This window comes from Zalophus californianus, chromosome 10, assembly GCF_009762305.2.
Source record: "Zalophus californianus isolate mZalCal1 chromosome 10, mZalCal1.pri.v2, whole genome shotgun sequence".
In the NCBI taxonomy this organism is placed as follows: domain Eukaryota; kingdom Metazoa; phylum Chordata; class Mammalia; order Carnivora; family Otariidae; genus Zalophus; species Zalophus californianus.
In genome coordinates this window covers 108969148-108984276 of record NC_045604.1, presented here as the reverse complement: position 1 = coordinate 108984276, position 15129 = coordinate 108969148, and the positions used below count along the sequence as shown (strand labels likewise).

Here is a 15129-nt window from a genome sequence, read left to right as displayed (position 1 = left end):
AAAACGTGACGAAGATTAAAACAAAATAAAACCCTGTTTCTCCTCTGGGAAAGGGGTGGGGGGGTGCCTAAAAACCACCTGAGCAGGGAGATCACTGCTGAATTCCCAGAGCCTAAACCATGCTAAGTTAATGAAATCTAAACAATACTAATTCAAAAGTTCCTTTTAGTCCACAGACTCTTTCTTCTGCTTGATACATTCTGTGGCTGATGCTCTACTGCATTTTCATCTCATGCACTATATTCCTCGGCTCCACAATTTGATTTTTTGATTTCCATCTCATTATAAACTTTCGTTCATAGGTTGTTTTCCTGATTTCACGGAATTGTCTTGTGTGTGTGCTTGTAGCTCCCTGAGTGTCCTTCAAATGGCTATTTTGAATGCTCTGTCAGGTCAGTCGCAGACCTCCATACCTTTGGGGCTGGTTACTGGAAGATTATTGTGCTCTTACAGTGGTGTCACATTTCTTAGATGGTTTGTGTTCCTTGAAGTCTTGTGTTGCTATCTTTGCCCCTGAAGTCTCTACTAACAAAACCTTACTTAGGCGTTGCTAGGGATTCTGAAGCTTTCTCAGACCACCTGAAGATACACCTGTCTAACATTTCTTGGTCCCTTTTGTGGCAGAATTCTTAAGCCCGTGCGCCTTCTCTCGATCCTGTGATATACCAGGCTGAGTGCTGGCAGCCTCCCTTTTGCTTTCCCAAGGTGGGTACTAAAACTCAAGTTTGTGGTCTCTCCCTGGCCCACATGCTGTGAGGGCTCACTCCCACTACTGTTACGTGGGTGAAGGGCGTCAGGTGTTGTGGGGCAGCTGGTACCAGTGACCTACTTTCTGCTTGTGCATTTGCTTTTCTTGGACATTTCATATAAGTGGAATCATGTCCATTTTATCTGTCTTTCACTTGTAATTACTTTGGGATTCATTCATGCTAAAACAGGTCTTAGTATTTTGTTCCTTTGCATAGCTGAGTAGTGTTCCATTGTATAAATAAACCACATTTTCTCTCTTCATCGGTTGGGATGGACAGCCAGGCTGTTTCCAATTTGGGCTATCACGAATAGTGAAAACTGGCATCAAGGCATGGTGGACATATTTTCACTTTTCTTGGATAGGTATCTAGCAGTGGAATTGTGTAACATAAATAGCCAGGCTGTTTCCCTAATTGGCCATTCCATTCTATCTGCCAACAGTAATGTATGAGATCTGGTCTTTCCATGTCCTCTCCAACACTTAGTGGTGTGTTTAAATTTTTTTTTATTGGGTTGTCTCATTGAGTTATTTATGTAACCTGGATACAAGTCACTGGCAGATATTTTTTCCCCGGTGCATCATCTTTTAGAATAATTTGCTTTGGCAGACATGGCTTGTGGGAAAACCACTATTAAATCATCTAGCCTTCATACCACCTCTGTGAGGTGGGCCCTCCATGGTTCCCTTTTTGCAGAAGAGGAAACCAAGCCACAGATATTCCCTTGTAGGTCGCAGAGCCTAGTTAAGTGGCAGAGCTGAGCCTTGACTCTAACTTGTTTGGCTCATGTCTGTGCTCTTTAACTACTGCACTCTGCTACTTCTGAAGCAGAGGCTGGGCCTGCCCGGTGACATGGTGCCCAGAGCCTGGAAGAGGGTCAACAATCCTGGTGAGTTGTTCATCAGTTACCTCCATGCACAACATCCTCCCCAGCCTAGGCCCGCCACGGGTTATATGGATGTTCTAGAACCTAGGAACTCATATGGGAAGTGCCGATGAAGGTTTCCCTTAGTCTTTGTAAAATCAGGCATTGGCATCAAGGTTCTAACTATCAGTGTTCCACTCTGTGCTCACCACAGTGGCTCGTGGGCTGGGAAGGTGGACTGTTCACAGCACCTTACCTTTCCATTCTCCCCCTCCCCCCACTCCTCACGCATCCCTGCCCTCACACAGCAGAGCAGCCCACGCTAGAGACACAGTCTAAAAACACTTGTCCTGAGAGATCCCAGAGCTTACTGATATTACAGAACAGTCCAAAGCATATCTTCCCAGAATCAGCTATTTAAACATATTCCAAAGTGGCTACCTGTTTGCCCTAGTAGATGTGAAACAACTCTCACCAAGTCAGTAGTTTTACCTACCTTCTTACTCAATTAAGAGTTAAAAATCCTCTTTCATGGGGCGCCTGGGTGGCTCAGACGGTTAAATGTCTGACTCCTGGTTTCGGCTCAGGTCATGATCTCAGGGTCGGGAGATCGAGTCCCACGTGGAGCTCTGTGCTCAGTGCAGAGTCGGCTTGAGATTCTCTCCCTCTCCCCTTCCCCCCACTTGCACTCTCTACAACTTTTTAAAAAATCTTCTTACATTGTTTTCTTAATGAAAACTGCCTTTAAAGACAATGCATGCAAAAACCAAGGTTTGTTTTTTTTTTCTCCTATGAAACATGGAAGATGCAAATTTTCCATAGTTTTAATTTTAGAAAACCAAAATACTTATCCATTTAGAAAAAAATACCAGGAGACTCATCGTGTTGACAATCGTAGCTCTGGTCTACTGACACTTGCCTTGTTCCAGGTAGTCAGTGAAGCACTTTGTGGTTACCTTACCCTTCCCAAGCCTGGGGGGAAGAACAGCATCCCCCCTCCCCCCCCCCCCCCGCACAGGGGATGAGGATGCTCAGGCATCGTGGGAAGTGGCAGAACTGGAATTGTATTCATGCTCATTTTAAACTGTCTTCCAGAGAGAAAAGAAAAATCCAAGGATGAACAAAAGGAGAAACTTGCTGTGTGGATCACGAGTATGTATATCTTTTTCATGAATATACTGTTCCCTGCACATAAACGTGAAGAAATCCTCAAGGAGAAAATAAGGGAGGACAGGCTGCATCACGTGGCCACGGCCCACCAGAGGAAGCTCGAGAACGATGAGCTGGAAGCAAGGTAACCTTACAGAACCTCTCAGCTCCTCTCCTCCACCTTTCCTTCCCATCTCTGGGGCTGGGGACCAAATGCTCTCATTCAAAGTGTGCAACTTCCTAAGGGAGGCAGCTCCTCCGAGAACCTGGAATTGCCAGAAGGATCCTGCCTGTGACCACCGGTTCTCTCAGGTGGTGAGAACATCTGGGCCCCAAGGCGCACATAGAGAGGCGAGGCCCCGCAGCAGCTGAGCGGCCCCAGTGCTAGGTGAAAGGGTTCAGATCCCAACCCCGCCCCTTGGCAGGTGGGTGGTCCTAGGCAAGGTCCACTCACTGTGCCTTGGTGTCTCCATCTTTAAGTGCAGATAATCCCCCATCAGGCTGTTGTGAGGATTTAGTGAGCTGATGCTGTAAAGTGTCTGGAACAGTGCCTGGCACATGGTGAGCACCCACTACCTGCCGCTCGCCTAAAACCATGGTCGAGAACTGTGCAGTCACATCTGGCCAGAGTGCTAAAGCCTGCTCTTTGCAAAGCACACGTCAAGCCTGTTGGTCTGTTGAAGAAAGCATTAAACTATACTTACGGGCAAAGACCACAAGAATACTTTAAAAGGCCACTTACTAGCTGCTAAGTTGCTACAGAGGAAAATGGTTCAAAAATCACTTTAGATACATGAAAATTTTCTTCTGGACTGTCTAGACATGGCATCACTTTGTATTTCAGGCAAAGTGAGGACCATTTACAGTTCTGCTTACAAAAACTATTGAAATCTAGGTATGGCCTACTGGGCATAAACATAGTACAGCATAAAACTGGTTTTGGAATTGCAAAGAAAAATCAAAGGTACCTTCCTGTGTTTGCTTCTTGTGTTAGGCTGAACACCTTGAGAGAGGAAGCGGCCAGAAGACCAGACTATGATGTCGACATCACTGTGCTCAAGGAACCGGCGGATGCCCCATCCTCAAGTTTCACACCGAGCCCCCCTAAAGAGGACACGGCAGTGTCCCAATCCAGCAAGCCCGTCACAAGTAAGAAAAAGAAAAAGTAGAGGTTACGGGTTTGGAAGTGAGCCCAAGAACAATCAGATGTAAAAGGAGCTTACAATGGAAGCATGGTAACACATTTCCTGACCAATAAAATTGTGTCTTTCTTCTTGTCATAGTGTCTTTGAAATACCACTGCCTGGGCCACTGCATTTCATGTTTCTTACGTGGCTGAATCACAGAAATGTCTGCATTTTAAAAACGGAGCTGAATAATTTTTTTTTAAGAAATATATTGAAGGCACATGCATTTAATACCCATGTGTGCTATTTTCAAAGTACAGTATTGGAGATGAAATTTAGAATCTGATAAAATCAGAAGACCGTTGGCGGCGGACAGATTCACTTAAACATTTCTTCGGGGCCCCCTGGCAGAGCCCGGACCGCCGCCTGTGCCTGCCACCAGCCTGTGTTCAGATCGTACCTCTGTCCTCACGCGCCGCCTTCCATCCACGCCTCCCTGCTCCAGCCAGCTCCCCAGCACCGCGAAAACTGCAGGCCCAAAAGGCCAAGACGGAAAGGCTGAGGAATAGGTGTGCAGCCAGCAGTAAGGGCGACTTCAAGTCTGTGTTAGAAAATGTTACGCTAATTTGTGTTAAATTTAAGGGTGACCACCAAAAGCATGAAAATACAATCTACAGCTTCCAAACTAGTGGAGGGAAGGAAACGATCATCCGACATGAAGCTGGGGAAAGGGGAAACAACAAAGAAAAAGGCTGGAAACCGAAATCACCAAAGATGGTGGGGAAAGTGCCAATACACCTCACCATTGTGAGGTTCAACTCCCCTCTTCCTCCACCCAAGCCCCCAAATAATTAGACTGAGTTCAAAATCGAAATTCACTTCACTGTGACTCTTTACAAGGGAAACCTCTTAAAACCAAAGGATGAAAGTAAGATATGAAAAAAGATGTACCAGGAAAATCTAATCGCGATAACTAGAATCGTAAGCAATATTATAAAGAACGGAATTTAGAGGCTCCAGGGTGACTCAGGTCATGATCTCAGGGTCGTGAGATCAAGCCCAGTGTCAGAATCTCTGCTGAGTGCGGAGCCTGCTTAGGATTCTCTCTCTCCCTCTGCCCCTCCACCCCCTTGCCTGTTCATTCTCTAAAAAAAAAATAAATATAAAGCAAAAAACTGAACAGGGATAAACCCAGAAATAATGATAAAAGGACCAACCCCCCAAAAGATGCATTATTCATAAACATCTTAAATCTTGGCCTTGCAAAAGCTGGCAGAATTATAGGGAGGAAACAGATCAAAAAGACAAACATTTAGAAACGACAAGCAAGGAAACTGAGAAGTCTGAACACACAGAAACAGGACTGCAGCAGAGAATAAACACTGACTGCATTTGAGGTTGAAAAGTACAACTTCAAAGGATACATCCGAGACCATGATCTAATTGTGCTGTAATTAGTAAGTCAGCAATGAATACATGATACAGAATGCCTTCTATTGCCAGAAAGAGACACAATCTCAGGTAACTCGTGGGTGAAGAATGATTCATGATTTCATAATGGAAAGAGTAAATTACGTAAGACGTGAGAACGGCAACAAAAATTCCAGCCAGGCTACATCTCAGCTGTGAGGACGCAAGCGGCTGTGGCCACTCGGGGTTCTACATGACAAATGAAGAATGCTTGCCGTTTAGACCACACTGGGGCACTTCCATTCAGTCCTCTGTATTATACGTGGTCTAAAAATCACATTCATACTCAAGAGAAAAACCAAGTCCAGCAATTACTTTGGCCAAATGCTCTGGGTTCGCTACCGCAGATCTAGTGACCGGGGAAGGGACCCGAACTCCGAGAAGCTCTAGCTGCTAGAACATCCCCAAGGACGAGCCAGGGGCCCTCTGAGCAGAGCGGTCCACAAGCAACAGGTGAGAGACTCAAAGCCAAACCAGAATTTTAAAAACCTTAACAATTTATTTGTCTTATTTTCCAATAAAATATTCACATAATGTCAAAAGAATGGAATGAAAGAGATGTAGCCGACTACCTTTAATTATTTCCACGTAAATATTTAAAATCTAAAAACCCCAGCGGATCATCAGACTGAGTAGAAATTTGATTCTTCAAAGCAAGTATTGCTTTACTATTGTCATTAATTCAGTCAATAATATGACCGAGAACCTGCAGTGGTAAACAAAATGCCTGCTGAGTTGTTTTTTAAAAGATGTTTCGGCGAGCCATTATGGGTCAATCCAAGAAGAATATGTTATTGAACTGCGTTGCACAAAGTTTCTTTACCTCTTCTGCAAAAAAAAAAAAAAAAAAAAGCAGAAAATGGGGGTGAGAAACTGAGGTTTTCACTTAAAAGGTTATCGGATATATGTTAGTACTTCAAACTCTTCTGGAATACAGCTGGGAATAAATGTCTGCATTTACTGACCTTTAAGCTCCGAGGCCTAGGTCAGAAATGTTCATTAAGACAAAGGACAAAAGCAGCTTTGAGTGCCCCAAGACCTCAGTGCTGTGCCACACAGCACTCCTCTGGGCCTGGGGAGGCGCAAGCACCGGACACACCCACGGGCTGGGGGACTGGAGTACAACTTCTAAAACGCTGAGTAAACGGGTAAAACACTAGCTGCCACCTGGGCTGTGGTTCAAGTGCTCCGCAGGGGTGGCACCATCATGACTCCATTCCCCCTGCGCCGGGTGCATTCACTGCTGTTTCTAATGCACACACCTCTTGCTACAAGTACTAGTAAGAGAAAAATGTACCGTGTCCTAGCAGATTTGTGCAGAAAACAAAACCACACACCTGACTTTTATCCTATGTAGAGCACTGCCCCAACCGTCCCGCTCAAGCAGAGCAGCGAGAGAGCCCGATGCGGTGAAGGGGACACCACCCCCTCCTCCAGCACAAGCAGCTGTCAGGATCAGCCGAGGCGATCGTTGGAACCACAGTGCACTCGGGACCAGACCAACGGGAAGGCGGGAGGGAGGTCCCGCGCCCCTGGTCTGCTCAGCCACAGACAGGGGGCTGTAACTTGTGCAGTGAACCTGACAGCTCTGCCTCGGGATGTCTCTTTATCACCGGGAATAAAAGTGGACATTTTTATACACGGTGAATAAAGCCATGGGAATTTTTTTTTCCTTTTAGCATTATAGAAAATTTTCCTTCAGCCACTGCTAAGTCTCCTGTAACACAGGGAAGTTTTTCATGTACTTTTTCAAGGACTGTGCTACAGAAGAACACAGAATGGATCAGACCATGGTTTCCTTTAAGCAACAGGCATCTGCTCAACATCCCCACAGTCGTGACTCACTCCCTAGCAGGTTTCCCGGCACACGGAACGGACAGCACTCAAGTTCTGCTCAAGTACCAAAGCCTATTTACCATTGACTTCAATCAGGTTTGCGTTTTTTTGATTCAGAATAACATACAGCTCCCGCTGGTCAGACTTCTTCCCGACAACCCAGTAATCGCTCATTGCCTTCACAATGACTTCTTCATCTTCATCCACTCTGCAAGACACGAGTTCCAGAATGCAGCAGTTTGTTACAGGGTTAGCTACAGCGTGAAAGACACACACACTCTAAGACCAGAAACTGGAAACCAGTCACTTGAAAAGTGTGGGGAGTCACGTGCAAGTGACCAGTGACTTCGGGGCCCCTGATCTCCTCAGAAGGGTGGCCCTCTGAGGCGGCTCAGGGCCACTCCTTTGAAGAGGATTCCTTCAACGCCTCTTCTCTCCTCAGAAAGGGGGCACCTAAGTTGAGAAGTTGTTAGAATTACCTAGTAAAATCACTGTTGATGTCACCCAGAATCTTCATTAAATCCGGATGCACGGATGTAAGCGACACACTAGGTGTTTTCCTCATGTGAATTGTACTTTTCTCGGCTAAATTCATATGGTTGAAGTAGATAAACTTAAACTGGGGTTCTTTTTCAGACCTGTGAAAACATGTCATTAAAATGGTAACATTCTCAAAGAATAATTAGCCAAACAATAGCACATTGTTAAAACCTTAAATCCATGTGGCTAAGGCCTTGTATTTTCGATGGCTGGGCCTTCAAATCAAGAATCTCAGTTAAGATGTAATAGGCTCTTTGTTCACTAGTAACTTCTTTGATAACCGTGAAGTAATCAATATGATGGAATTTTCCAGAAAGGTGAAGTTTATCTTTTTTTGAAAAACCAGTATTATAACCATTTTTGTGATGATTTTCTCCATATTCTCCGCGTTTTGAATTTTTAAAAACAAATGCAAACTACACACAGGCCACCTGTCTTCTAGCAGAGGGGTCAGCAAACAATTAGAGGCCCTGGGGCCAAATGTGGCCTTTTTCCTAAATAACGCTTTAGCGGTACACAGCCACACCCATACGTTCATGTACCGTCTGTGGCCACTTTCACGCTTCAAGGACAGTTGAGTATTTGCAACCTATACAGCCCACAAAATCTGAAATGCGTATGATGTGGCCCTTTGCAGAAGCTGTCTGCTGACCCGTTTTAGGAGAGTAACGGCTCCTTTATCCCACGGTGCTGGGGAATGAATGCGCTCCCTGTATGTAATCCACCACAGAACTGAAGCTCACTCCTGTAACAGAGCTTTCACCACCCTAGAGGGAGACTGTTCTAAGGTGTCTTAGGCTTTTCTGCTGAAGCATAAGGAATATTTTAATTGGAATACATCTTTTACTATTTGAAAAGACTGGCCAAGGCTACCACACTGCCTCCCAGGTCCGAGTCTGGGCTCCTGAGGCAACGGTTCCGACAGCGAGGACACAGCTCCCGCGGCCTCCCGCCCTCCCTGCTCACTGCACCCTTACTTCGGGTACACTCTGGGCTGTGGGGGACTCAGAAGCCTTCTCTGCTTACTTCCGGGTTAGCAGCCATGTTCTGGTGGGCTGAGCGTGCCGGAAATCCGACCTCCAGAAAAGTGGGTTACTACTGTAATACTTTACATCTAGGCAAAGAAAGAATGTGGATGGCTTAGTGTCCAGGAAAATGAGAAGAGAATTCGTAACAAAACCAGAATACGTTTTTAAGTAGGCCCCTAAAACTAAGAAAAGCAAGTATAACTTCAAGAAACACTGGGAAGATGGAATATTTCAAAGACGTTTGGAAACAGTTGGGAATTTTGCTGTCCAGGCAAACTTCTACCCAGCCGCAATCAGGCTTCCAGTCCTGGCCGTTCCGTTTCACCCCAAAACATTCTCTGTGGCCTCCCTCTTTCCCTCACTTAGAATATGTAAAATACTCTTCTAAGAAGATCTAAATTATTTCTTTTGTACCCACGAAGGAAATTTACATGAGCAAATGCTATGCAGCAGTTACAACAGGGACCAATGTGGCCTCTTTCTACTCCGCCTTCCACAAGGATAACATAAAAACAGGAATAGAAAAATTGCTACTTGCTCTTTCACTATTAACTTGTCCTCTTAATAAAAGAAAAGCGAGAGACCAGCTCACAATAAAAACAGCAAGGATAACATTCATCCTACAGGCTTATTAGTTCTATTGAAAGTAACATCTAACAAACGCTGTGCTAGTTTCGAAGGAGTAGCCGCCATATTCACCCGGTATCTTTTCCAAAGAGCGAAAACAGACTCCTTTTAAACACCAAAGCGTTTTTTTCCCCTAAACACAGAAATGCAAATTTCTTGCCTTCTCAAAAAAAGAACATGCTAAATACAGTTACCTACGTCAATAGAAGATACACTAAACACAGGGAAGTGCAGAATTCCTCTTGACTATCTGTTGCAAAGTTTGGTTTAAAAATACCATAGCACAGGGCGCCTGGGTGGCTCAGGCGGTTAAGCGCCTGCCTTCGGCTCAGGTCATGATCCCAGGGTCCTGGGATCGAGCCCTGCATCGGGCTCCCTGCTCAGCGGAGAGCCTGCTTCTTCCTCTCCCTCTGCCTGCTGTTCTGCCTACTTGTGCGTGCTCTCTCTGTCAAATAAATAAATAAAATCTTTAAAAAAATAAATAAAAATACCATAGCACAGTAACAATATCCTCAAAGAACATGGAAAGGTGGGGCCTGTCATTTAAGTGGTTGTTTTTAGAGAGGAGTTTCTGTTCTCTGTCAACCCTTTCTTCACATCCCTTTGCCTCTCTCTTCTACAATCGGCTGAAAACCCAAGGATCTGTGATTGGCAGAGTCACAGGGAGGTCTCCCATGAGTAAACAGCTTCAGTTTTACTGAGCTGCCAGAGACTTCAGTGTTTAAGGACCAGGTATGTGAAAACCCACCCAAACGTCAAGAGCACGCCAGGAGAGGCTCTGAACCGGTGGAGGAAATCAGCAGATGTTCAGCAGGTGCTTGACTGTTTGCGGAGTTTCCCTGTGGACGTCAATGGCTGGCTGGGAGCACCGAGACCATCTGGAGGTTTTCCTTGTTCTGGGCCTCGTTCCAGACGGCTCAGGTTGCCAGACACGTGGTTTCTAGGTGAGGATGGCTACTCCTCACTTAACAAACTGAACTAAAAAGATTCTGAATTGACCGATGTGTAGATTGTAAAAAAGGAAAACTGGTCTTAATTTAGGAGTTACACAGTACAGCTCTGTTCCTTTGCATGTCTAGGGTAATCAGGACGTGGGGCACAGCTGAGCCCTTAGAATATGCACGTGAACTCTGCCCTGGAAGGCAGGCTTCCCCACTCCTGCTCCCCCTGCACCTCCTCCGGACACCAGCCGGGCCAACCCATCCCTTCTCGCTTCCCTCCTGCCTGGCATCCCGTCCTGAGTCTCATTGTCAGCAACCTGCCGTCAATGGGTGCGCTCCTCACTAGGAATCCTAGCGCCGTCAACCTTCCAAGCAACTGGGCTGGTTTACAAATGTATTCAAAATGACTGATAAAAAAGGATTATAAGAATTGCTCACAGGAAAGAGTCTCCTTTTCCTTCCAGTAACTTTGTACCGCCTTCTCCTCCTCACAACTTTCCAAATTTTAGCACTCAAAGTGGCTAGTGAGTAGGAATATGTGAAAGAAACAGAAACAAATGTCTCGAATTCAGAAAACGATCGATTTGGGGGAAAAAGTCTTAAATTAGGGCCCTTCCTCTAGCCCTTAAAAATTCCAGGTGAATTAGACTGAGACACAGAAGATAAAACCATACAAGTACCACAGACGATAATGGCATTTTAAAAATGATTTTGGGATAGAAGGCTGCAAGTAGGCCAGTGAAGAGAGAAATCTAAAGGAAATGCCCAATGAAATGGACTACATATAAATCCCAGATATGTTATCAAAAACAGTAAAACCAAACTCAAAAAAATACGTGATATGACTGAAAAGCACAAACATAAAAGCAAAGATATAAAGCACTGGAGTGGGAAGAGCCAACGGACACGGACAGGCGGTTTGTGGGAGACAGAAATGCCAACCTCCGTGTCACCTAGGGGGCGTCTGACACAGCACAGTGCATGAGTGCTGGTGGCCCCTGTGGGAGGTGACCCACTGTCACCGCGCATTCCCTCTGCCCCAGAACTCCATGCCGGGGATATCTCCGAACGGGGTGAGTACACGTACGCACCAGATGGTTTAATACAGAGCTGTTTTAATGCTAGCAGCCAGAACCAGACCACCCATCAAGTGCAACAAAGATTCAACAGAGCTCATCTAGCCAATTAAGTACCATGAAACCCTGAAAGAGAAGAGGCAGATCCATATTTTTGGTTTAAAATGATGTTCATGCCATACATTTTTTAAAAGCTACAGATTTACAACATGACATGGTTTAAAAAGCCCATCTGTAAAGAACACTGTGTATATATCACTGTTTTCCTATGTGTACGAGTCTAAAAACATACAAGCTAAATGAGAGAAGATTTCCAATATTTGTATTTCTGAATTTAAAAATTAAGGACATAGGGAATGCCTGGCTGGCTCAGTCGGTTAAGCGTCTGCCTTCGGCTCAGGTCATGATCTCAGGGTCCTGGGATCGAGCCCTGTGTTGGGCTCCCTGATCCACGGAAAGTCTGCTTCTCCCTCTCCCCCCTGCTCCTGCTCTCTCTCTCTCTCAAAAAAAAAATGTTTTAAAAAAACAAAAATTAAAATTAAGGACATAAATTACTCTCTCAAAAAATTTTTTTTAAATACTTAAACTAAGTCCTTGAGTAGAAAAAAATCAAGGTGTCACACAAGTAATAGAAACCAAATACAAAACAAACCTACTTCATGCCATTCTTTAAAGGGGTGACCTCAATTTTCTAAGGAACATTAAAAGAACTGCAGCTTAAGAGTATGGATTCAACACGAAACCTCACGCCCTGAGCCAGGGCTATGGCTGCTCTCCCCCGAGGACTGAGGCTGACAGAACAGCAGGGCACCTGGTGCTGACCTCTGGGGTCGGGACGGGGACAGCTGGCTGCCTCGTCAGCACCCCTCACCCTTCAGCAATGCCGGGAGGAGCTGGGATGAGTCTTGGAGGTCCTAGGACTAGCGTGTAAAATGGTTTGATCTGGGTCAGGATTTCCAGAAGAAAAGCACATTATCTTTTGTACTGAATTCAGAGCATTTTCCTCTAGTCAGCTGATACTTAACAGCCTGGCAAGCGAGAGCCCCTTACAACATATAAAATCTCAGATGCGTTGAGAGCAACCCTAAGGTCAGCTTTTTTTTTTTTTTTAAGATTTTATTTATATATTTGACAGAGACAGCGAGAGAGGGAACACAAGCAGGGGGAGGGGCAGAGGGAGAAGCAGACTCTTAACGACTGAGCCACCCAGGCGCCCCCTAAGGTCAACTTTCAAAGACAAAAACAACTACGCCTCTAGAGTCTCTGTTCTTGGGCATCGCCCTAAATTGTGTGTTCTACCACTGAGTTTTCCAGGTGCGCGTCTCTCAGGGGCCACTGATACTACACAGCAGTTCTGTTAACAAAAACTGTCCCCTGAGATAGACGGAGCCGTGCTAGACCGTATACAGCAAAGGGTTAACTGTAGAATCTAAGTGGGGGGCTGTGTGTGTGTTCATAGCGTCATTTTTCCACCTTCCTGTGTTTGGAAATTTCCATAATAAAATATCGGAGAGAAAACTGTTTTCTAATGAAATTAGACTGTTAATGTCCATGGCCCTCTCCTCCTTCAAACTATTGATTTGGGGGAAAAATCCCAGAGCCCTTCCTCTAGCCCTTGAAAATTCCAGGTGAATTAAAGATTGAAACACGGGAAGATAAAACCATAAAAGTACCAGAGATAAAAATAATGCATTTTTATGGTATGGGGGTAGAAAGCTGCAAGTATGACACCGAAGGTAGAAATATAAAGGAAGTGACTAATAAAATGGACTATATAAATCCCAAACTTGTATGTTATAAAAACCAGTAAAACCAAAGTTAAAAATGAAAAATAGGTGACATGACCTCCATACAATCCCAAGGAAAGTTGACCTTTGCAGAATAGAAGATCCCTGACAAGCAAGACTTCCTCAGATATTCACTGGTGAGTTCATTAAAATCCGTCACATCTACGGAAAGCACAGGCAGAACACTTGACACGTCCAGCAATCTCCCGGGGGGGGGGGGTTGGGAAAGGAGGGGAACTAGGCTTTCTCTCTCTCCACTCAGCAGTTTATAACTCGCATGATACCCAACAGATCGGACTCACTTATGTTTCCTTCAGAAAAGAAAATCTGACAGTTTCATGGTGAAAAAATTAAACCTCAAGAGACAAACCACAAGAGATGCTGAACTCTAGGAAACAAACTGAGGGCTGCTGGAGGGGAGGTGGGTGGAGGGATGGGGTGACTGGGAGATGGGCACTTGATGGAATGAGCACTGGGTGTTACATGCAACTGATGAATCACTAAATTCTACCTCTGAAACTAATAATACACTGTATGTTAATTAAATCGAATTGGAAAAAATTAAACCTCAAGAGGGAAAGTGGTCAGGCACCTTCATTTCTTGGCCTTATCTCTTCTAACGCGAAGTAAGCTGTTGACAGTAACAATCCACACGCAGATACAAAACCTACACGTACTATCACCTGGACCCTGTGTGTGACCTCTCTACAGGCTGGTGCTTCTGGAAGACCATAAAGGCACAGCACAGGATCACTACGAACACAGGTTATACATAAATTCATACACGTTGGGAACTTCTCAAACATACAGGAAGTCCATATAAAGAGGGCTTTTGTTTCTCAAAGTACTTCCCACGTGCTCGCTTAATCTTTGTAACACATGACTTTACATTGAGAAGAGAGTAGAAAGAGGTTCAATGACTTCCCAGTGTTCTTAGAACCAAAATGACTTTAACCTGAGTCTCCTGATACACTACTCGAGCTAGAGTCCTTCAAGGCACCAGATTCTAGCCCAAGGCCCTAAAGGCCAACATCATAGCTAACTTTCCCCCATACATGTATGCACAAAAGGCAAAGTAATTTCTGTCTACACGAGGCCCAAGCCCTGTTGATTACCACTGCCAGTGTGAATTTTACAGTGTGGGCTGGTGAAGTGGAGTGTGAGGTGGTGCTCACGAGGTCCAGCCCACAGGCACAGCTAGCATACCCCACCCCGTTCGTTTACGCCACAGTCAGGGGAGAGCTGAGGGAAGGTATTCACAGAAGACCCAGCCTCCACCGTCATCATGGAGCAGCAAGCTCAGGGAACAGTTCCCCAGGGAGCTTTTCAGACAGGCCTGAACTGCACGTTTGTTCTCGGGATTCAGAAAAAACACAAATGATATTACCATCCATATTCTTAAGTAAAAACTACCTTTCTTCTTCCCAAACCAGTTAAATACCAGAAGGTAAACACGAAGCAAAGTACAAACCCAGACATTCTTTTGTTGATGTTAAACTGCTCACAAATGTCAGATGCCAGCACTGTGAGCTGGGGCCCAACAACGCTGTCCAGTCTTCGGCAAAAATCCAACGTGGGCTGTACAGAGGCTAACGAGTAATTTAAAAAATACCAGTAAGTTCTAGAATTCTTTGTGTCAAAAAGGTCAATATTCATCTAACGATCTTAATTACAGTATTCCAATGAAAACTTTACTGATCAGGAAAATAAGACAGTTACATGACTGGCTCTCCCTCCCCTCCCAAAGAGAAGAGAAACAGAAGAGTCAAAGTTATATTTAAGGTGTAAAAGAGTCGAAGACCTATCTTATTGTAAATATCAATTAAAGCACACCCCGTGGGCTGGTAAATTGGCTGGCTACCCCCAGTAGACCGAAGAAGGTCAAATATTTAACGTACAGCACACAGCACTCAGGGCCCAGCTGCTCTTTGGTC

At 45.0% G+C, this 15129-nt stretch overlaps 2 protein-coding genes across 5 annotated transcripts in view; one reads left to right on the top strand and one right to left on the bottom strand.

The window, feature by feature from the left end:
- Positions 1-4031, top strand: part of RSPH10B (radial spoke head 10 homolog B) — a 52639-nt gene extending 48608 nt beyond the window's left edge. For all 4 annotated transcript variants that reach the window (XM_027612353.1, XM_027612354.1, XM_027612352.1 and 1 more), the window contains 2 exons: positions 2710-2908; positions 3758-4031. In XM_027612353.1, coding sequence (XP_027468154.1) covers positions 2710-2908; positions 3758-3932 — 374 coding nt within the window. In that variant the 3' untranslated portion in view covers positions 3933-4031. The remainder of the gene's footprint in view (positions 1-2709; positions 2909-3757) is intronic.
- A 1811-nt stretch (positions 4032-5842) lies between these two features.
- CCZ1 (CCZ1 homolog, vacuolar protein trafficking and biogenesis associated) overlaps positions 5843-15129 on the bottom strand; it is a 30779-nt gene continuing 21492 nt past the window's right edge. Inside the window, exons 12-15 of the mRNA XM_027612214.2 lie at positions 14667-14784; positions 7676-7834; positions 7277-7404; positions 5843-6188 (exon numbers count right to left, since the gene is read on the bottom strand). Coding sequence (XP_027468015.1) covers positions 6133-6188; positions 7277-7404; positions 7676-7834; positions 14667-14784 — 461 coding nt within the window. The 3' untranslated portion in view covers positions 5843-6132. The remainder of the gene's footprint in view (positions 6189-7276; positions 7405-7675; positions 7835-14666; positions 14785-15129) is intronic.